Genomic DNA, 21736 nt, shown 5'->3' on the forward strand with positions numbered 1-21736 from the left:
GGGAAAATGTGTTTCTTGGGGAGGAAGATTAACAGTTTTATTCATGTAAAAAAAAAAAAATATATAATATGTATATAAACCGGATATATGAAAATAAAATGGTAATCTTAATGTTGTTCAAGTTAAGGTTCAATTTCATTCTCATCGAACGTTACATCTTATCTAATCTGTAGCCTGTGTTTACAACCTTGAAACAAGATCATGTATTTCCGTTTAATGCAATCAATATATTTCAGTGTTACAGTGAAATTGATACACAAATAAAGCATTATATCGTGCCGATGTAAAATGCCAACTATACCGCAATATTAACAGCAACAATAACAGTGTGGTGTTGTTTATTAATCAGGCGATCGTGTCGGGCCTCTGTTTCCTGCTTGTGAGAGCTGTGCTTGGGTCCTGACGCGGAGCCCGTGCAGGGCCGTACTGGAGACCCCGCGCCGCCTGCACCTCTATCGTCTCGGGTGAGTTTGATACAATGTAGCAATTTCTCTTTAATTCTCAATAACTATTGCAACGCTGCAACATTCGCATGCAGACCTCAGCTCTTCCCGCTTCATTTAGCCGGCCCGTTGCACAGGTCGGTTAATAGGTTGAGTTTACAGCGAATTCCCAAGCATACCCCCTTGATCCTGGAGTATTCCAACATAAACTCATATTTAGCTGGGATAAAGATAGGCTACGCAATTGCATCAATTGGAGTTCGAACACAAAATATTCAACAATCATGTGCACTGGCAACAGTGAATGCGCTCGTACGGCAGAAATACTACGTGTTTACAGTCAGTTGTTGTCAGATTTGTTCGTATTGCGTCTGTAAACGCACATATAACAGCTAGGAAGCTAGCTAGCCACAGCTAGCTGAATCTGCTGCAGAACGAGCGTTAAAAAGCGAATTAATTGCGCTCTGTGTTGGTAAACCTATAAAATGGTCGCAAATAAAAGTATGTGCACCAGTGGGAATGTCGAGGGAGTTATTACATCTTTGCAAATGAGCAAAATAACCGCCGTGTCCTGCAGGTCCAGAGTGTCCATTCACGTCTCCGGTGTTGTTCTGATGCGAGACCCTCTCAAAATGACCTAGAACAAATCTCTGACAGAAGAAGCTTTCGCAGATATTTGTTAATGATGGTATGTGTGCTATTCGCACTGTGTGTTTGCCCCCAACAAACATTAGTGGCGTCCCCGCCTACCTCATCTTCATTTTGTGGTTTTGATTTGTTTAGCTCGAGACTGTGAACATGAACAGGCCAGCGACTCACCAAAGTCTGACACTTAAGTGAAAATAGGTGTTTGTAACTCTTTAAATCGTGATATTTGACACTCGGTCTCGGTGGTGTTTTTCTGTCTGTAAAACAGTGTGAGGTTGATGCGCGCGCTTTTTCCCATCAGCTCTCGCGCCACAGATTGTGCACGAAAGTTCAGCTGCTGCCTTCAAAAGACGTGAAAGCGTTCACTCTTTTGTTTTTTTTAGTGTAATTGTTCTTCCTTAAAGCCGCAGAATGCGTCAGATTTTGATTATAGTTTGGTATTATCGACAATGAATGTGTATTCGAGCATTAAACGATCCACATAGTGTTTTAATGATTGAAGTCAATCAATTCACCAGAAAAGTATACCGTAATGATGGGTTAACATTAACATGGGGGGGTTTGGACACGTGACGCGCACTGATAAAAGATTTACCTGGCAACACTTTTGTCTGCTTTTAATATTATTTGCATTTGTCAACAGCGTGATTTTATTCTCTTAAGATTGAAATTGATAGCGTCTGAAATGGTGTAGTTCATAAACGTTTTAATAATGCTGACTGATGTTCTACTTTATTTTCACTAATGTACATGGTTGATTCAAATAAGAAATTGACTCCTTATAAATGCACCCACATTTCACTAGTAAGGAAGTACTTGCTTGAAGATTTGCTTTTGAGGTTTGTGTAAGGTTTAGCAGATTTGCATAAGTGTTAACGTTTATGCACTTTTTTTGTACAGTTGACATGGATGATGAAGATGGCAGGTGCTTGCTAGATGTAATTTGGTAAGTTGTTACACCAAAAATGGCATAACTGTGTTGAAGTTTGAATGTTGGATGTAGTGTAGCTGAATAACATCTTTCTTGTTGTACAGTGACCCAGAAGCACTCAATGATTTTCTTCATGGATCAGAAACACAAGTGAGTACTTTGCGTGATAACCTAGATGCATCACACACACAAAAACAGCACACTCACCCAGCAAGATTTCCCACAAACTTTTCCGGGTTATTTTTACATTTCTTCCCCCTAAATCGGTTGTCCAGCTCAATGATCTTTTCTTTAATTTCAATCCTGTTTTTTCCCTCTTTGGTTAATTCTTAAATATGAAATACTAATCTAATTTTCCTCTCTTTTGACTCCTGTTTTCTTTCTTGTTTGCTTGGCCTTTTAACTTGGTTATGCCTGCATTTTGTTCTGGTTGATTGGTGCACTGTCCTCACTTTGCTCTTCCCTTGCCTTTCCCTCTTTGTCTGCCTATTTGCCCTTTGTGCATCTGCTCTGTCGCTTTCACACGCCTGTCTGTGTGCTGTGGTGATTTCTGCCTGTCCTATACCTGGGTATATCTGTCTGTAGCTGGACACTGATGACCTTTTGGATGGCTCAAGTGACCCGTCCAGCTCGTTCTTCTCCACCACTGGGGTGAGTGATATCCCCCATTTGCGCCAACCTCCTGTCTCCATCCTTTTTTGTAGCACGTGCTCCTCAGCCCCACCATCCAAAACAGATGCATCGTGCACCAGACCTGCATCTACAGCAGTCAGTCCCAAAGGCCTACCACCATCCCAGATCCATCCATGCCATCTTATTCTTGCATCATTCTGAATGTGTGGCTAGGTTGAAGGGCTAACATTGGTCTTTTTGTCTTTTCCAGGGCCACATTCCTGAGGTCCAACCACAGGTTCAGCTGTCAACAAATGAGCCAGGCCTTCCAAGAGTCAGCGTTGATTTGGACTTCCTGGAGGATGATGACATCTTGGGGGGATCGCCGGGAGGAGACAATGGAAGCAATGGTGTTGGGGCAAATCATGAGCCCTGTGACATTTTGCAGCAGAGTCTGGCAGAGGCTAACATCACAGAGCAGAGCCTTCAAGAGGCCGAGGCTGATCTTGACCTTAGTTCCTTTGGGTTAACTGGCCTTACACAGGTGGTCCAACCGCTGCCTGATGCTGGGCTGTCTGGAGTGGGCATTGGAGGTGCTACTCAGATTTTTTCAAACCAAGGCACCCCTACCGCACCCTCAAATGCCACCCCAGACATGCTCGGCTCAGTCCTGGCACATCCAGGCCTGCAGATTCCCCAGGTCATGAACAAGGCTATCAGCGTCCAGCCATTCGTACAGCAAGTCGGGCTTGGAAATGTAACCCTTCAGTCTATTTCAAGCCTTCAGGCCTTACCGAATGGCAGTCAGTCCGGACCGTTGGGCATTGGACAAATTCAAGTTGTGGGCCAACCCACTGTAATGACTATAAATTCATCTGGGCAGCAGATTTTGACGAAAACCATGGGTGGCTACCAACTGCATCAACCTGGGCCTGAGGCAGCAAGCGCTGGAACGCAGGCTGGGCTTGGAGGCTCTGTTTTGAGTTCAGGAGGTGGACTTTTAATTCAAGGGGGCAAGGCCACTCTTGGGTCCCCTGCCTTAAATGGGCCAGCTGTCAGCTTAAGCAACACAAATACCAACAACAGTGCAACTACAATGGCCACTGCTGGTGGCATTGTGGGTTTCGGTAATGCCTCTCTGGGTGCAGGAATTGGATCTCAAACCCAGTCTCAAGGCCAAATCATGCAGAATGTCATCATCCAGCGAACGCCAACACCAATTCAGCCCAAACCTCCTCAAGGGGGTTCCATCCAACCCAAAATCTTCAAGCAACACCAACAGCTTCCTGCCCCACACAACTTGCCAAATGATGCTAATAAGGCTCTGGGGGTGCAGCAAATCCCAGTGTCAGCTGGTCAGAATGTAACGTTCCTCCCTGGGAAGCCTGTCTCAAATGTAGTCTTGAGCACACAGGCTGCATCACAGGGAACGCAGTTTTCTCAAGCGCTCTTAAGGCAACAAGGGCCCCAAACGTCAGGCAAACCGCTCAGTGTTCACTTGTTAAACCAACAGGGAAGCATTGTCATTCCCTCGCAGACTGTCCTGCAGGGCCAAAACCACCAGTTCCTCTTACCAGGGCTTCAGGCAGGAGGTCAGATCCTGACTCAGCATCCCGGGGGTCACATCATTACCAGTCAGGGGCCTGGGGGACAGATAATTGCTAATCAGATCTTGACAGCCAATCAGAACATCAACCTGAGTCAGGTGTTGGCCTCACAGGGTCACCCTGGTGCCGCCCATATTCTCTCTGGACACATCCAGCTCCAGCCCGGTCAGATGTTCCAAATGCCGGTGTCATTGGCGCAAACGCAGACACAAGCCCATCCGGTAACGGGCCACGTTCAAACGGTCATCCAGGGCATGCCTATACAGAATTCCCTGTCCATGGAGAGCCTTAGCCCAGCAGTCAGTTTGCAGACGTTGGAGCAGTCTGGTGGCATCCCCAATAATGGTAGCAGTGGATCGACAGCCATGGCACCATGCCAGCCAGGAGAGGGAATCACAGTATTGGGCGGCTCTACGGACCCCGCTGCTCACCCAGCACAGACCCAACCCCAGCCCTCAATTCTCACGGTTCAGGCGACTGCACCGGTTTCAGTAGCAGCTTCGGTTCCTTCCGCTTCATCTCCATCCCCCACTATGGCCACATCGACGCCCTCAATGGTGGGTTTGGGTTCCCAGGCCCAGCACAGCCCAGGAAAGGTGTTCACGTCACCTGGTTCCAGCATGATCCTTAGTCAGGAGTCTCTTCAAATGTTCCTGCAGCAGGTCAGTGTGCCCTCTTTAAACCTTATCTGCTGTTTGTAAACTGTGTCCCTTAGCTAATAAGCTAACATAACAGCATTTGATCCCCAAGCTGACCTCTGACCAGATTGGATGATTGTGTTACCTCTCCCATTCCTGAACTGATAAATGTACCCATGTTAGGACCAACAGCAGCAAGCAGGAAAAGACCCACCTGCTGCTGTGGGTGTACCTGCGTCTGTTATCGTCAGCGGCAGCAGTTCTGGTGCCGCCCCTTCAGGCCATGACAACTTGTTAGCTGAGACTCGGCAGAGGCAGAGTCCCAGCCCCTCCCTTGGCCCCGCCCACATGGCAACAGTGGTTAACAAGGTAGATGAGCTCATGCTCTGCACTAAGCCCCACCCACTTGTTGCTGCCACTGCTGCGTATTGGACCACTGTCTCCCAGCAGATCTCCCTCTCTTTCTGTCCCATTGTCTTTCTACTGTCATTGCTCAGACTTGGATGCTTTTATTTGTTCCTTCACTCATTTTCACTCTTGTTTTTGCCTGTTTTCATCATTCTTTCTGCATTCTGCACCTTTCACGAATGTTATCTGTTTCTGTTATTGTTACTGTAATGGGATTATAATTTATTTTGTCCATTAGTTATTTAGTACTATTATTGCATGCTATACCTCCCCCCCATAATATATTTGTTTTCCGCTGTTTATTTGCATAATAATTTTTTAACAGGAAGCTTGCTGAACTAAATTGACACTAATATGGGTTGATGCAAAAAAACAGTGCAGTTGTTGCTTTTCAAATGGTGTCACATGCAATAATAAAACTCTAGAGACCTTATTTTTCGGTTGTGTGTTTGCATCATCTTCGTGCATCTTCCCATGAGCATGTCATGATGAAGCAATAGCTCTTTCTATTAGTTTCCCTGTTGTAAATCTTTGCCACTCACTCTACCATTCATTTTAACATTCAGACTACTCACTACTTCTGCTCCTCACTTTCGGTAACTGCTGTTTTTAACCTCAATCAGCCCACCCTCCCCCCCACCACCACCCAGCACCCCCAAGAGAAATTAAACTAATTCCCTTCAAGATCACTTTCAAAGATTTGATCTTGATCACTTGCTCGCTGCCCTGAATTACCTTTGCCCTCTACCAGCAAATCTGTTTTGGTTTATTTAGACTTGTACTTTTTTTTTCTTTTCTTTTTTTTTCTTGTCTATTCTCTGTGAACCAATTTTTGTTCTTTGCAAAAATTATGTCCTCATGTCAGTTGTCCTCCCTTCCTGTTTGAAACCCCAGTAGTGTCTATCAAGAGAGCACTAATCTTTTACACCCGCCTGATGTACAGTTTAGATATTTTGTCAGCAGTCTTTGTAAAAACTTTGAAAAGATTTTTCCTTTCTATTTCTTCATGCTATTATATTATCCTACTTGTATTTGTTTGTTGCTTGTTGCTATTTGGTGTTTTTGCACCTCATATTTTTATTTTTATTTTATTTATTTTTTTGCACTTTAGGTATGTTTGCAAGTTAGTCATTGTTTTAGTGATGCACTGGAATACATTTCTTGGTCGAAACTGAAAACCAGATACAGTTTTGTTTTTCTTATGCTCTGTACCATTTGCATATATTGAAAATGATTGTGAAACTGAAGTATAAAACGGTTATGCAAGAAACTTGTTATTGATAGTCTCATCATTAGGAGATTTAGTCGATAAACTGGCTAAATTAAATGGCAAACAGAATGAATTATAAAGCCGTCTAGAGCTCACTGATGTTGTCATTTAGTAATGTGACTTGTAGAATATATATCTGTTTACATGTTGTTGCTGTGGTTTCATTTTTATATTGCTATTGAAATGATTTTATTGAAAACATGTTTGTGAACAAGCTGTTAATTTGTGTGAAAAAAGCTGTTAAAAAATGAAAGATTTCAGTGCATCCCTAAAAATTTAATTTCCCAAAATGATTCATTAAAAAATATGAACTGGCTGATTATTGATAATTTTCTCTCCTCCTCCTCTTCCTCATCCACAGACTATAAAGATCCAAAGCGCATCCCCTTCTCAACATGTGGTCACCCCTACACCAACACCCACTCTGTCTGACAGCCCTCAACCTGCTCAAGTTTCTCCCCTCACCCTCGGGCAACAGATCCAGTCTCCTCACCAGCACCAGCAGTCTCGGCCTCCGTCGCAGCCCCAGCCTCAGTCTCAAGCGCAGACTCCCTCACGCTCCTGCACACCTTCCTCTTTACCGCCTCTCTTCATCATACACAATCAGATCGGAGGTTCTCCACAACCACCACAGCCAGCTCCTCCACATCAGCAACAGCAGCCTCAGCAAATACAAGTGCAGCTCCAGCCTCAAGTTCTTCCTCAGACTCTGCCTCAGCCTACCACCCTGCAGCCAGACATACCTCCTTCCTCCTGCTCCCCGAAGCCTCCACAACCACTTCCCGCGCAATTCCAGTTCCAGCCTTCTGCGAGCTCGTCTCCAGCTGCAGTGGTGAAACAGCAGGTGACTGTGGTGCCGGGGCTGACTGCAGAACAGCAGCATCACCTACAGCTGATCAGTGCGCAGCTGCAGACCATGTCATCCATCACACAGCCCTCTCCTCAACAAAAGCAGCTTTTGGAAAAACTTCACCAGGTATTGCATCATCACTATATACTTTGTTCTAACTGGTTATGACACAAGTTTGCACCAAAAAAAAAAAAAAAAACACTTCCACTTTTGACAATATTTTTGATGATTTCAGAGTTATATAGAGCAAGGCTTTGTTAACATTCGCATGTCACTGTGGGCAGGGCTACTTTGGAAAAAATGAGGGGGAAAACAGATAGCCATCAAACTCAATGGTCTAAATTATTGTTATGTAGGCCTAAAACTCAAAATGTCCCTTTCAAATCTCCTTAATTGTTATTTTTTATCAACTCTGATAAGATGATTGTCTATTTGCTTGTGATGTATACAGGTCCAGCAAAACATTCTTCTCCAGGCTAAGCAGCAAGCTCAGGCACAAGTCCAGGCCTCTCAGCAACAGGCCTCAAACCAGTTCAGCAAAATGCCGGATCCGCCTTCAGTCCAAGTTGCAACTTCAGCGGCCAGTGGCACCATCCAAGCACCAGTCCAGTCCCTTCTGCAGCAGAAGTCTGTGCTTGTCAAGTCCTCTACTACAGGTGGGCATCCCATATTTCTATCCTTTTAAAAGATTTACTTTAAAATAATTCTAAGTTGACAAAGCGTTATCTTAACCTCAGGTGCAAATGACACTCCAGTATTTTCTGCTGTGTCTGCTGGGGCTACAGTGAACCAGGGAGTCACGACTCCAAATCTTGCACAGGCTGTTCAGGTGAGTGAAATGTAGTTGATAGTATTTTTACTGTAGTTTGCAGCTGGACCATTAACCTTTTCATATATATTAACTTTACTCACTGGAGACTGATCATTTCGAATGCATTCTGACTCTGGTTTGCAGGCAAAGCCAGGAGTCATAAGTTCAGTTGGTGGGCTAACTCTGGGTAAAGCTGGTTTGCAGATTCAGGTTTTAGGTGCTGGACTCTCTCAAATGCCTGCACCTCTACCACCCGCTCCTCAAACACAGGTAAGGTTCAAAACCACATTGCATAAAACTGTTATAATAAACTAATCTGGATGGTGTCACATTTATGATAAATTATTATACATAATTTATCTATTTGATATAACCTTTTGTCTTTTCACAGACGTCATTAAAAAGGCCCTTTAGTATGGAACCAAGCAAAGAGGCTAGGTAATATATTCATTTACAGAGTGTAAATTGCAAACATGTTATTAGTAAAAATCTAAAAAATAAACCTATAAATGAAGTGACATGCTAGTTATACACTTTTTTATTATTATTATTATTATTTTATTTTTTTTATAAAGATTAGCAGTTCTCCTACTCATGTGCTCATGTATCTGTTTGTAGGATGCTAGAACAGCTGCGAAAACAGCAAGGCTCAATTCTCCATCCTGACTACAGCTCTCCTTTCCACTCATTTGAGGACACACTTCATCGACTGCTGCCGTACCACCTGTATCAAGGCATGGCTTCGTCCACGGGAGACTACCGCAAAGGTAAACACTCATACAACTGTGTGAACATCTACAGACCTGTAGTGTAATTGTGTGGCACCCTCTTCGGGGCCAGTGTTTAACTCTTGCTTAACTCTTGGTTCTCTGTCCAGTGGATGATGAATTTGAGAATGTCTCAAGCCAACTCTTGAAGCGCACACAAGCAATGCTGGATAAATATCGTCACTTGCTTTTTGAGGAATCAAAGGTATCATTTAAATCTCACTCACTTGACCTCTCTTTATGTCTGAAGCTTCTGAGCCCTGAATTCATTGGTATCTTGTGTGTTTGTTATTTTGAGCAGAGGCTGGGTCCCTCTGCAGAGATGGTTATGATTGACCGGATGTTCATTCAAGAGGAGAAGGTTGCTCTGAGTCAGGACAGGGTTCTGGCAAAGGAGAAACCAGGTAATGACCAAGGTTAAAGTTGCCATGAAATTACTTTATGAGCATTGTGTTCCTGTTTATAATTTATGTGCTATTAGTAGTGTAACTGTCAGTGTATGTTCTGATGTTGCGGTATGTTGAACGTGATTTCACCAAGTACCACATGTTCCTGGATCAACATCTTTGTTGATCCTGGAACAACTTTCCAATCAACCAATCAGATTTGAGGAACAAGTTTACATTTTTTGTCAAGTTTAGGCTTAGAACCAGGATGAGGTCTTTAAACATCAGTGTTATTCACCTATCATTTCCCTCTGATTTTAGGGAAAAGTTATGGGTAGGGTTAGGTTTAGGGGTAGGGATAGGGTAAGGACAAAATTTTGGGACAGGAATGTTATTCCAGGATCAACAAAATATGTTGATCCAGGAACATGTCTGTCTTGGCAAAATCACGGTGACCATTGTGGTATTTAACCACTTTCATCTCTTACTTTTTGCAGAAGAATTTGTGGCCAATTCCTGTTTGCTGGACAGCAGTGCAGCGAGGCCTGTAAAGGTGGAGCTGAGTTCTGTAAGAATCACTTCATCATCATCATCATCATCATCATCAGCAGCAGCAGTTGCAGGTCCACCTGCACCAGCCGCACTTGCTCTTGCTCCAGCCGCAGCAGTTGCCCCTGCTCCAACCACAGTCCCTGCACCTACTCCAGCTGCTGCCCCCACTCCTGTTTCTGCCCCAGCGCCCTTCCCTCCTACCAAGCTGGTGATCAAGCAAGGTGGAGGGGGAGCATCAGTATCCTGGTCCACCAGTTCAACCCCTACACCTGCTCCTGTGGTCCGGTCATCTGTGGAGCCAGTCGCACCAAGCGCCTCCTTCAGCCGCACTCCGTCCTCCCGCCCTGCTGATGACGACGATGACGTCGCGCTTCCCCAACGGACCAGCAAACCGCCCATGAAGACCTACGAGGCACGCCGGCGAATAGGTTTGAAGCTGAAGATCAAACAGGAGGCGGGGCTTAGTAAGGTGGTTCACAACACTGCCTTAGATCCGGTCCACTCCCAATCCCAACTCACGCCACAACTACCGACCCCTGAGCAGCCGCAGAAAGTCAAACCACATGTAACCCCACCCACCACTGTCATTAGAACTCCACCCCCAACTTCTCACCCCACCCCCTCCTCCACAATCACTACAGTAACAACACACACAGGTTCTGCCTCCAGTAGTGCAACTTCCTGTAGTGGGGCTAAGCCCTCATTTTCCTCCTCCTGGTCTTCATCGTCCCCTTCCACGTCTTCGGCGCAGATGAATGGCACTCTGGAACACCACGAGGTAGGCGGGGCCAAGCGGATCCCAGCGTCCACAGCAACTCCTTCACTAACCACTTGCCGGCTCCCACTACGAAAGACGTACCGTGAAAACATCAGTCCACGTCACAGGCCGGGAGTACCAGGAGGAGGTGGAGATACGTTGCCCATTCTGCCAACAGGACCCCCTCTTACCGCTTCCCCCCAGCCACAAGGCTCTTCCCCTCAACCTGAACGGACTGTGATAGCCAGTGTTAAACTAGAAAGGCAGGGTGGACATGGGCGGTCTCACTCCCACACAGAGTCGCAGAGCCTCACAGCGGTGGAGGACGTCCTCTACCGTGGCATCAAAAACGCGTACCAACACCACCGAGAGTTCTCAGACAAAGAGGATGAGGACGAGGCAGAGGAAGGTGGTGGTCTGGGGCGGTTGAAGGCCATAGGGAGCAAATACCGAGAGGGAGGAAGGGGCACCTTCAGGATGGATCAACATGCCCCTGGCCCGCCTTCTCCTGGAGAGTCTTCCTGCACAAGAGACTCCTCACTTCCTGCCAAACGCTGTAAGTCAGACTCTCCGGACATGGACAATGCAAGCTTCTCCAGCGGTAGCCCGCCACCGGACGACTCGTTGAATGAGCACCTGCAGTGTGCCATAGACAGTATACTGAACCTCCAACAGGGCCCTCCTGGACATGGAGGCTCAGGGAGAGGGGCTTTAGGGAGGGTTCATGGGGCAAACCTGCCTAACCAGCACCAAACCCATCCTTCCTACAGACAGTCCATGCCTCCTCTCTCCACACCTCCGTCATCCACCCCCATGTCCCAGCATCCACAGGTAGGGGGCAGAGGACAGAATGGAAATCTGGTTTCACAGACGCACAGTAGATAACAGCCCCTTTAGCTGAAGTTGACTGAAAGACTGAAAAGCAGGATGTCAATGGATGGGGGAAGCAAACGGAGACACTTTTCCCATGTTCAGCTGTGTTTGCTTTGTTTGTCTGTGGTTTGTGCTGATGAAATGTGTTCTTTTGGTTTACATATGGCCCTTTAAGTGTACTTTCTAAAGTATAAAAAGTGCACTTTGATATGATTTTCAAAATTTTGTCCCTTTTTGTTTTTTCCTGGGACGGTTCCTACGTGGGTTCCCCAATTTAAAGATTTCTCAACTTGTGAGAGACAAAAATATATCACCATTCATTTAATAAATAATGTTTGTAATTACTGTGACGTATGCAGATTGCAGGAACTTTTTAAGTGATATCATGAAAATTGTCATATCAAATGGTAGTTAATTTGTTTATTTTTTGAGAGACCAATGAATCACTTCTCCCTTTGTTAGAATGGTCCCCCCTACCATGTAATTATATTTTTAGGAACTGGTGATCACTGCATAGAAGCTCATTAATGCATATTAGTATAGTGCTCTGTCTCCCCGAAGACTTGAATTCAGGTTTTGGTTATCTAACTACAGGAATTAACAATGAAGCATTCACAAACCGAAAAGTCACCAGAACTGTAAGAAATCTGTTGACCTTTAAAGCATTCCAGCATCAAGAGCACATTTACAAATCAAACATACAATTACAGCACAGCAAATTTGGGTGATCCTTCTAATACATTTTTTTTTTTGGGGGGGGGGGGGGGGGAGAATATTATTACAAGCTTGAAAAACAAGTCATTTTTGCATCTCTGAAGTGCAGACACAAATCCTCCCTCATTCATGCTTTTTTTTTCCTTCTCTTCGTAGGCATATGTATGTTCAGACACTCGTACACATTTAAGATAGAATCACTGAAAGATCTTTGAACCGTTCAGAAGCAAACACAGCGAAAGCAGTGACATGGAAAAAAGAACAATAATAATGTAAAGAGAAAAAAGAAAATAGAAGAACTGTAAGAATTTGAAGTATAGTACTACAGATTAATTTTGTATTGTATTTATTGTGTATAATGACACTTTTTAAAAAAAACTGTACATTTAGTAAAACTGTAAATTAAACCTTGCTTCTTTTATGAAACAATCACACCTTTTGTTTGCCATGTGACTTGGTTGTTTTTAAGACTGAGTGTATTTGACTTCATCGTGTACATGTAATGATCTTACTGGCCAGTAGGTGGCATTGGTTAATCGGGTCTGAGTCAGAAAGGAGCAACAGAGTGCAATATAGATGATCTGCCATGTGTCTCAAATGTGGTCTTTCATGCCATCATCAAGAGTCACGTGAGCGTCTACTCTGCAAACAGATCTCTAGATCAAACAAAAAAGTCATAATAGAATATGCTGCCCCATGGTGAAGCATCCGCTGAAAGACGAGCAGTGCCACACCCTCATGTTTGCAGGCAGTACTTTATGTAAATGACTGACTCTCCCTATAAAATGCTTGACTCCACCTTAACATGTGGATGCAACTCCTCAACTCCCTGTCCCCACCCTGGTTTAAACCCATTGTCATCACTCGCCTAAAACCAATCAGCCGTCCTGGGCTCTCCCCTGCTTCTGCGTCAAGCAGTGTTTGAAGAAGAGGTGCAGAGAAAAACGTAGGCAGGGAAGAAGGCAGTACTTGTGTGCAAGCCTAAAGCTTATTTTGCAGCAAGGGACAGAAGCACAGGCAGATCAAGACCTCTCCTCTGAAGAAGAACCGTTACTTGAAACGTTTTACTTGGTGCTACTCCAGTGTCTTGGACAGATTGTTCCTTCTAAAGCGTATCCTCGCGTGTAGAAACACATCCAGAGCAAGAGAAGAGTTGCTAAGGTCCGTCATCTCTTTAAGTACTTCAACCTGAGATTCGGCATTCTCCAGGTAAGAGGACAAATCTTGGATTTTTTGGAATGTTCCATTGTTTTGTGTTACACTTTAAAATCCCTTTCTAAATAAAAGAAAAGGTTTAGAGTAGTTGATGCGTGCATTGTTGAACCCCCCCCCCCCCCCCCCCCCCCTCCAAAAAAAAATCCAAAAAAGGATTAAACATAGGAGCAAATGCCTTTGGCCTTTCCTTCCTTTACTGGCACACATCAGTGTTCTGGTTCTGTATTACTTCTGGAAATGATCTGAAACTCAAGGCTTCTCCCAAAGAGTCAACTGTCTGTTGCAACTGAAGGATGCCACAAGGCATTTTCCATCTCCTGCGCAACATGTGAGTTTCATTACATAAAATCAAATCCCAATCCATTAACTTTTTTGCCAAGGCAGCTGTGCTAAAGTTGAACTTTTAATCCGACATACAGTAACTAGTTTCTTTTCAGTGGTTAACTAAGGTTTGGCACAACTGTACTTCACTGGAATACGTTTACTTCAGCATAAACTCCATTTTGATTCAGAATAAGTCCTCTGGAAAAGCATTAAGTAGGTGGTGTTTAGATCTACTGTGTGCCAAATGCGCATTAGGGGAATTGATGAAAAATCCTGTCAGGATTCTGTCAGAAACACTGAATATGCTTGTGTTTGATGCATCACTGGTGCTTTCAGCCCTTTACACACCGTAATCCTTCACACATTTAACTTTCCACTGTGAGCCGCTGCTGGAAAATATGTCTCACTTTTTTCAATATACGGAAGTAACTTATGAATGTGTGTTTGTGGACTCAGAGTTTGGGTGTGTGTGTGTAAGTGTTTCCAAAATGAGCACCAACTTTTTCCAGGGACATGCATGGACAATGCACTCTACTTTCCCTCTGGGCTAAAAACATTTCTTAAGATTCTTTATTTGAAGGTAAATGGAAAAGTTAGACATTTTAATGGGAGCAAGGCCTTCTAACCAAGAAATTATTAAGATGAAATATATAGTTAGAAAAACACCTACAGCATATACTGTAAGCAATATTGTTCTAATGTTTTATTTCCTGTTTTCTTTTTTTTCAGGCAATTTTTTTTTTTAAACTAAAACAAGAAACCCGGGGGTTACAAATTATATAACATTGTATACACTATAGCTTGCTTTATAACTCCAGCAAATCACTGTAAACCTTCAAGGCAGAACATTTAGTTGCTTTACAGAAATACTGTAAGCAAGAGAAGAGTCTTCACAGTCATCCCCGAGGACACGTAAACAGTGCATAACACAGCCATAAATTAACTGCAAAGGAAACTCTGAATACTCCCGCAAGTTTGCAAGATGTCACGCTGGGGACGTAAGAATGTCAAAAAGGCCCCTGAGGTGATTAGGACAGTGACCGAGGGCCTTAAGTCACTCTATCGAAAGAAACTCCTGCCCCTGGAGCAGTACTACTGCTTCCATGACTTCCACTCACCGAGTCTGGAGGACGCCGACTTCGACAACAAACCCATGGTGCTAGTGGTTGGACAGTACTCAACAGGAAAGACCACGTTTATCAAGTAAGGGTTTTTTTTAAGTTTTTTTTTTAAGGGGTTTAAGGAATTAAAACATGTCTATGGCGGTTAAGGGCTTGGATAGTGGTATTAGTACACTCATGGTTTAGGATCTTGGGAGATATATACTCTACATTACATTGGTTTGGCCTCTGTACTAAATTCAAAGGTTATTCAAATTCAAATCAGATTATTTAGTGAATGGAAATACATTTATCTGAACTTAAACAGCAGTTCCATTGTGTTTTGTCCATCTAGTAGAGACATAGAAGACAAGCTTCAAGGTTATTAAAGACTATCATGTCAACACGTTAACCATGGCTTTGTTCTGTCAACACAGGTATCTGCTGGAACAGGACGTCCCAGGGAGTCGTATAGGGCCGGAGCCCACCACCGACTGCTTCACCGCTATCATGCACGGAGACGTGGAGGGGCTCATTCCTGGAAACGCCCTCATAGTGGATCCCAACAAACCCTTCCGCAAGCTCAACCCCTTCGGAAACACCTTCCTCAACAGGTGAATAGATTCATACAGGCAGATGTTACACTGATCCGCTATGTACGACATGACATGTGAGATGAAGGCGGGTTGTGTGAAAGAATGTGCCCACTGATCCGTCTGCTTACACTGGGCACGCAGGGAAGATAACAGAGAAACAGTGTGTTAGTTTTTGCTCTACGGAATTTCAAGAGTCCGTGCCAAATTTCTAAGGGAGGAGGGACTTTCCTTATTTGTGGAAAACTTGTGGAAGGGAGAGATATCACAAGAGAGGGCAAAAGCAGAGCTGTGATGGGTGATGACTTAAGAGGCGTCAGAGTCCTTAAAGAGGTTAAAGGGCTAATTTCAATTTATGTTTTACATTTTCTGAAGATAATGGATTATGCCAGGACATTACTATGGTGTTGCTTAGGTGTTGTAAACATTTTTTAGCTTGTTTCTATACGGTTGCAAGTGTGTGATTGCTTAGAACCTGGTCACTTAGAAAAAGAAACAGAATAAGGTATCATTCATGTAGCACAAATCATGGGGGATGCGTTTGTTCGTTTATTTTTAATGCTTTTAAAAATGTCATGTGGTGTAACCATCAGCTAAAAAGAAATAACCTATTTTTCTTACACCCTGCATACATTTTAGTGTAAAGTTTTACAATTTCAAGTTAAACAGGTAATATATCATGAATTATGAATTCATAAATATCATCACATTTGGGGAATCACACCACATGACATTTTACTACCTAAACTAATCTTGCCTTGACCTTAAAAGGTCAAATTAACTGATATTTTAAGAAACTTGAGCTTGTGAAAAAAGTTTTTCAAATATTAAAAAAGTAGTGAATCAGATATAGAAATAATATGGAAAGAATGATAATATATTATGCCAAACTAAATAAAAGAATGATTTTTTTTCTGATATCACCCTGACATTTTTTACTTCATGCCCTCCACAAGATAAAAAAAAAATTAAAAACATGCTCATTGTAGAAGAGGTGTTTTCAAGTCATTGCATGTACGAATTGCATATTTATTTTTTATATTTTGAATAAATTAGTACATCTGGACAAAAAAAAAAGAGCATTGACCCTAACATTTAGAACAAATCTCGAAACCTCTGTGTGAACGATAATGGCAGTGAAGCTTGCTTTAGCAAACTCCACTTATTGGTGAATTAAGACAGAGCAATGTCTGGTATTGAAATACCAGGCAGTAGCCAAAACAGTGTGAGGAAACTAAGCTGAAGTTCAGGTCCAGGTCATCTAAATACCTTAGTCCTCTCATTAAGTGTGCCAAGAGAGTTTCAACATAATTAGCTTGTAGTTGTCTGTCAACACCAAAGGGGACGCTATTTTGAGTGCCAGGGAGAGTATCAGATCCAGTTTTTCCCTGTTCTCTTTGGGAGTATTTTTGCAAACATGTTTTGAGAACTTCTTTTCTCCTACTTCCTGCCCAGGGAAGCAGTCCACTCATTAAGCCATTTTGAAGCAGGAAGAGACCATGTTTTTCTATGCCGCAGATCATTAGTGACAAGTATTGTTTGATTTTGGCAGCGCTGGTCATTTTCCCTCAGGAAGCCCCGTGTGTTTCAAGCACCACTTCCACACAATGGACCAGCCTGGGTGGAGTGACGCTAGAAGTCTGCTTCTTAGATCACACACAACAGCTGTGATAGGAGTAATGGGTCATTTTTTCAGCTTTTCTCAGGGGGAAAGTGATTTTAACTAAAGAGCTCCTGAATGTTTGATAATTGTGCTGTATCCTTTTAAGGAATCATACACCAACTGTTTTGTGCATAGGATGTAGATGAGACCTACAGTGACTCTGAAGAATATTTTGGGCAGTTTTGGACACATACCCATGTTGTAAAATCATTGTATTAGTTATAAAAAAATGTTTGTGGATGTATGAAGTTGAAAAATGCTACACAGTTTAACATTTTGTTTCATGCTAAGACATTCATGCATTTTTTTAAGTGTCTAAATATTTTGGGGCAACTGTATCTTAGTAAATCAGATGAAACATGTAATGCTGTATTTAACAAAATACATCAGCTTAAAGTCTGTAGCCTTGATTTACCCATTCAACCAAGAGGAACAATTAACTTATGAAGGTTTTTTTTTTTTTTTTTTCGTCTATCACCGAATGCAATACAAACTCTGACCTCATCTCTTTCTCTGACAGATTCCAGTGTGCTCAGCTGCCCAACCAGGTCCTGGAGAGCATCAGCATCATCGACTCCCCAGGCATCCTGTCCGGGGCCAAACAGAGAGTGAGTCGAGGTAAGGCTGAAAAAAAAAGTAAGGAGAGAGATTTGGAAGTATTTTCAGCCAAATTTCAATAAATTTCCCACTTAAAATTCAACTTTATTCAAACTGGTCTACAATATCTCTTTAATATGTGTTTATTAAATGAGAAAATGATTAGTCCTTCACTAGTCCCCTGGGAAAACTCACAATATGCTCCAATATGTCTTTTACTGCAAAAAAATGTAGAACATTCTGTTAAAAAAGTAAACTAGTCCCCTGGGAAAACTCACAATATTCTCCAATATGTCTTGTACTGCAAAAACGTAGAACATTCTGTTAAAACAGCAAAGCTGAATTGACCCCATAAAGACCCCAGAGAAACTCTAGATGTTGGGAACTAAGTGGTGTCATCGTAAATAGAAAGGACAATACTGATCTGAGATCTTTTTCATGGTGAATAACAGATGAATAATTTCTAGGCTCTCCCCCAGACAACATCATTGGGTAATCCTAGCTTATCAGTGTTGGACCTCACTGGGTCATGTCTGCTTTTTCTCACATATTTTCCTGCCTCACAGCATTTGAAATGACGCACAGAATGGGAAAGTGAGCCATAAAGGTGTGACAGGGAGAGGAAAGGGAAGGAATGTAAAAGAATGTTAGGGGGATGTAAGAGACTCACAACATGAGTCTCATCAAAAACACAACATTTGCACATAATAAACAAGATGATTGTTAAAGAGCTAATAAGATCTCAAAATTTGAAAATAGTCTCAATAGAGCACAACAGCTGGGTTCAAGAATTATAATCCATAGAAAAGGGGTAGCCAGCTCTACTCCTGGAGAGCTTCCTTCCTGCAGAGTTTAGCTCCAAACCTAATCAAAAATGCCTGAAAATTACAGGCAGGAGTGTTGAAGCAGGGTTGAAACTGACATCTGCAGGAAGGTAGCCCTTCAGGAGCAGAATTGGCTATCCCTTCCGTAGAGAAACAGCAATAACCTACAAACCAGGTGTAGCCAACCCTACTCCTGGAGGGCTACCAAACCTCTAAACCTAATCAAACAAACCAGAACCAGCTAATCAAGGTCCTGAGTCCTGAACGGATTACTTAAAAACAACAGGTAGGTGTGTTGGATAGGTATGGATCTGAGGTTTACAAGAAGGTTGGCTTCCCACGATACAAACCTTTCAAGACAGACCTACCATGAGCTCTAAGGTTAAGCAATAGTGTATCTAATCTAGAATGTAATCTAGGACCCATAACCCAGTGTGAGTTTACCTGAAAAGAGAATTTGCATGGAAACAAGAACAATGACCACCCACTTGCAAATCAATCTGAATGACATAGTCGTTTCTACTTATGTTAACTACTTATGTATTTGTATCTGAACCTTCAAATGCATTGCATTTTATATTTGTAGCCAATAGTTTTTGTACTGTTGGCTTTGAATTGTTTCTATCATTTGCAATACTTCATGGGATTAGGTCATTCCTTTATAAAAGAATTTAAGTACATAGTCTTTTACCTTTTTTCAGATTTTCAAATACTCTCTTGCTTTGAATCAAACCAGGGCTGGTGGGTCTGATCACCGCAAACTTGCACAACACTTTTCTTTTATTCAATTTGATGATTTTCTTCCACCTCTTCTTTCTCTTTGTAGGATATGACTTCCCAGCAGTTCTCCGCTGGTTTGCTGAGCGTGTGGACCGCATCATTCTTCTCTTTGATGCCCACAAGTTGGAGATCTCGGATGAATTCTCAGAGGCAATCGGAGCCCTCAAGGGCAATGAAGACAAACTCCGTGTTGTGCTGAACAAGGCTGATATGATTGATACCCAGCAGCTCATGCGAGTGTATGGAGCTTTAATGTGGTCTCTGGGGAAAGTGTTTGGTACTCCTGAAGTTCTGAGGGTGTACATCGGGTCCTTCTGGTCTGAACCTCTTATGGTGTCCGACAACCGCAAGCTGTTTGAGTTGGAGGAGGAAGATCTGTTTGCTGACATCCAGAATCTGCCACGCAACTCAGCCCTACGCAAACTTAATGACTTGGTCAAGAGGGCTCGTCTTGTGAGGGTATGTTAATGTATCATTAATGGCTTTTTGTTGAAACTGTGATATCAGAAGGTAAATGATCGAATGTAAACACTTAAAATGATAGTTCACCCAAAAAAATCTAAATTCTGTCTGCATTTACGCACCCTCATATCATTCCAAACCTGTATGACTTTTTTCTTCTGTGGAAAACAAAATAAGATTTTCTGAATAATATCTCAGTTTTTCTGTCCCCTGGGCTGCTTTTCTCATAGGTACATGCCCATATCATCAGTTACTTGAAGCAAGAGATGCCATCTGTCTTCAGGAAGGACAATAAAAAGAAGAACCTGATCTACCAGCTCCCGGTCATCTTCTCCAAGATTCAGCTACAGCATCATATCTCTCCAGGAGACTTCCCTGATTGTACCAAGATGCAGGTTAGTGCAACCACCTTGCTCTTGTATTGAGCTTAAAACACTACTTTTCTTGCTTGACTGTCCTTTCTGTGTTTATTGTATAGGAGCAGCTAATGGCACATGACTTCACCAAGTTTAAAGCCCTGAAGCCCAACCTGATGGCAATGCTGGATGAGCTGTTGGCTAACGACATTGCCAAACTGATGCCCCTTCTAAGGCAAGAAGAAATAGATGCTGGGGTCCAACCTGGGGTCCAAGGCGGGGCCTTCTTGGGAACCCGTGCCGGACCTTTTATGGAAGGGGACCCCTTTGGCGAAACCGCGGATCAAAATGGCGAGGTGGGTGAGGAAGACGAGGAATGGGTAGTGACCAAGGACAAGCCCAAGTATGATGAGATCTTCTACAACCTAGCACCAAACGAAGGCAAACTAAGTGGCATCAAAGCCAAAGATTGGATGGTGAGCACACGGCTGCCCAACTCTGTGCTGGGCCGCATCTGGAAGCTCTCGGATGTGGATCGTGACGGCATGCTGGATGACGAGGAGTTTGCCCTGGCCAGCCACCTGATTGAAGTGAAACTGGATGGTCATGGGCTGCCCCCTGAGTTGCCTGCCCGTCTCGTGCCACCATCCAAACGCCGACAAAAAGGCTCTGATGCTTAGACAATGCACATTTACGATCAACTGATCCTCGTCCGCACTTCCCGCATGTTGTCCAGCTCCACAGCTGCTGCAATGCATCTCCATTCACTGTATTTTGGTGTCATTTTGTACTTTGGTCATTTTGTAACTCGCAATTAATGTCTTACTATGTATTCTTGGTTCAAATGCAACAATGCAAAGATTCCCAGCTGGAAGCCAAAGAGCTCTGTGATAAACCAAAGACTGGTCTCAGTCATTTGAAAGGAATGTCGCATCTGTCGCCATTTTAAAATCATATGACCTCACATCCAGAAATGCTACACACATGACTCAATTCATAGAACTTATAATGGCTCCTGAACTAAGGGATAGCAAATTAACTCTTGTAGATAACAGACATTCATTTTTATCATTTAGTGTGGAAATCTATAGACTTGGCTTTACGCATTTTTCAGTGTGGCTTTTAATGTTGTAGTCAACTAAATCAGAATGTGAAGTCAAGGCAAACACTCAAAACTCTGAAACTGCTTTGAGAGAAGACCTGAGGAGGCAAGTTAAAATACTTTGTTTTTAGAACATGTAAATCATTTTACTAGAATGTTGCTGTCTATGCCTTTAAGATTGAAAAGGAAATATGCTTTATATGTGATCAGTTTTACTGTTTTCTTCCTTTTTTGTATTGAATGAGCTCTGCATACTATGAAAGACTGTCACAAGATATAAATATATATATATATATATATATATATATATATATATATATATAAATCAATGTCATACAAGCAAAAATGTGGAGATTTCTTTCTGACTACTGTAAACGGTTCCACTGACTGCTTCAGTTAACCAATGTTTTCACAGTAAATATATTGAGCTGAATAAAGACCCTTTGTATCTTG

At 42.8% G+C, this 21736-nt stretch overlaps 2 protein-coding genes across 7 annotated transcripts; both read left to right on the top strand.

The window, feature by feature from the left end:
• The first annotated feature begins 387 nt into the window (after window positions 1–387).
• bicra (BRD4 interacting chromatin remodeling complex associated protein) lies at window positions 388–12694 on the top strand. Of its 6 annotated transcripts, none has more exons than XM_079874752.1 (15): window positions 388–464; window positions 1992–2037; window positions 2127–2172; window positions 2608–2673; window positions 2906–4903; window positions 5063–5248; window positions 6919–7533; window positions 7859–8063; window positions 8145–8236; window positions 8363–8488; window positions 8610–8656; window positions 8837–8985; window positions 9096–9190; window positions 9284–9389; window positions 9869–12694. In XM_079874752.1, exons 2-15 carry the CDS (start codon window positions 1997–1999, stop codon window positions 11563–11565), a joined length of 5469 nt encoding a protein of 1822 aa, XP_079730878.1. In that variant the 5' UTR covers window positions 388–464; window positions 1992–1996; the 3' UTR covers window positions 11566–12694. The 6 variants fall into 6 exon arrangements, with proteins under 6 accessions (XP_079730878.1, XP_079730880.1, XP_079730882.1 ...); XM_079874754.1 differs by having other exon boundaries at window positions 9287–9389; XM_079874753.1 differs by lacking the exon at window positions 388–464 and adding an exon at window positions 472–580.
• A 435-nt stretch (window positions 12695–13129) lies between these two features.
• On the top strand, window positions 13130–21736 carry ehd2b (EH-domain containing 2b). The gene is made up of 7 exons (XM_079874868.1): window positions 13130–13476; window positions 14536–15009; window positions 15344–15520; window positions 17683–17780; window positions 19410–19822; window positions 20056–20220; window positions 20304–21736. Exons 2-7 carry the CDS (start codon window positions 14789–14791, stop codon window positions 20859–20861), a joined length of 1632 nt encoding a protein of 543 aa, XP_079730994.1. The 5' UTR covers window positions 13130–13476; window positions 14536–14788; the 3' UTR covers window positions 20862–21736.

The sequence above is a fragment of the Squalius cephalus genome, assembly GCF_949319135.1.
Source record: "Squalius cephalus genome assembly, chromosome: 6".
Lineage (NCBI taxonomy): Eukaryota > Metazoa > Chordata > Actinopteri > Cypriniformes > Leuciscidae > Squalius > Squalius cephalus.

What these genes read in the sequence shown, in the direction of transcription:
- bicra (XM_079874752.1), top strand. Translation starts at nt 1,997, where the DNA reads ATGGATGATGAAGATGGCAGGTGCTTGCTAGATGTAATTTG. An exon ending in CGTTCTTCTCCACCACTGGG is followed by an intron (nt 2,674 to 2,905) that starts GTGAGTGATATC and finishes TGTCTTTTCCAG; the next exon opens with GGCCACATTCCTGAGGTCCA. An exon ending in TTCAAATGTTCCTGCAGCAG is followed by an intron (nt 4,904 to 5,062) that starts GTCAGTGTGCCC and finishes TACCCATGTTAG; the next exon opens with GACCAACAGCAGCAAGCAGG.
- ehd2b (XM_079874868.1), top strand. Translation starts at nt 14,789, where the DNA reads ATGTCACGCTGGGGACGTAAGAATGTCAAAAAGGCCCCTGAGGTGATT. An exon ending in AGAGGGCTCGTCTTGTGAGG is followed by an intron (nt 19,823 to 20,055) that starts GTATGTTAATGT and finishes CTTTTCTCATAG; the next exon opens with GTACATGCCCATATCATCAG. An exon ending in CTGATTGTACCAAGATGCAG is followed by an intron (nt 20,221 to 20,303) that starts GTTAGTGCAACC and finishes TTTATTGTATAG; the next exon opens with GAGCAGCTAATGGCACATGA.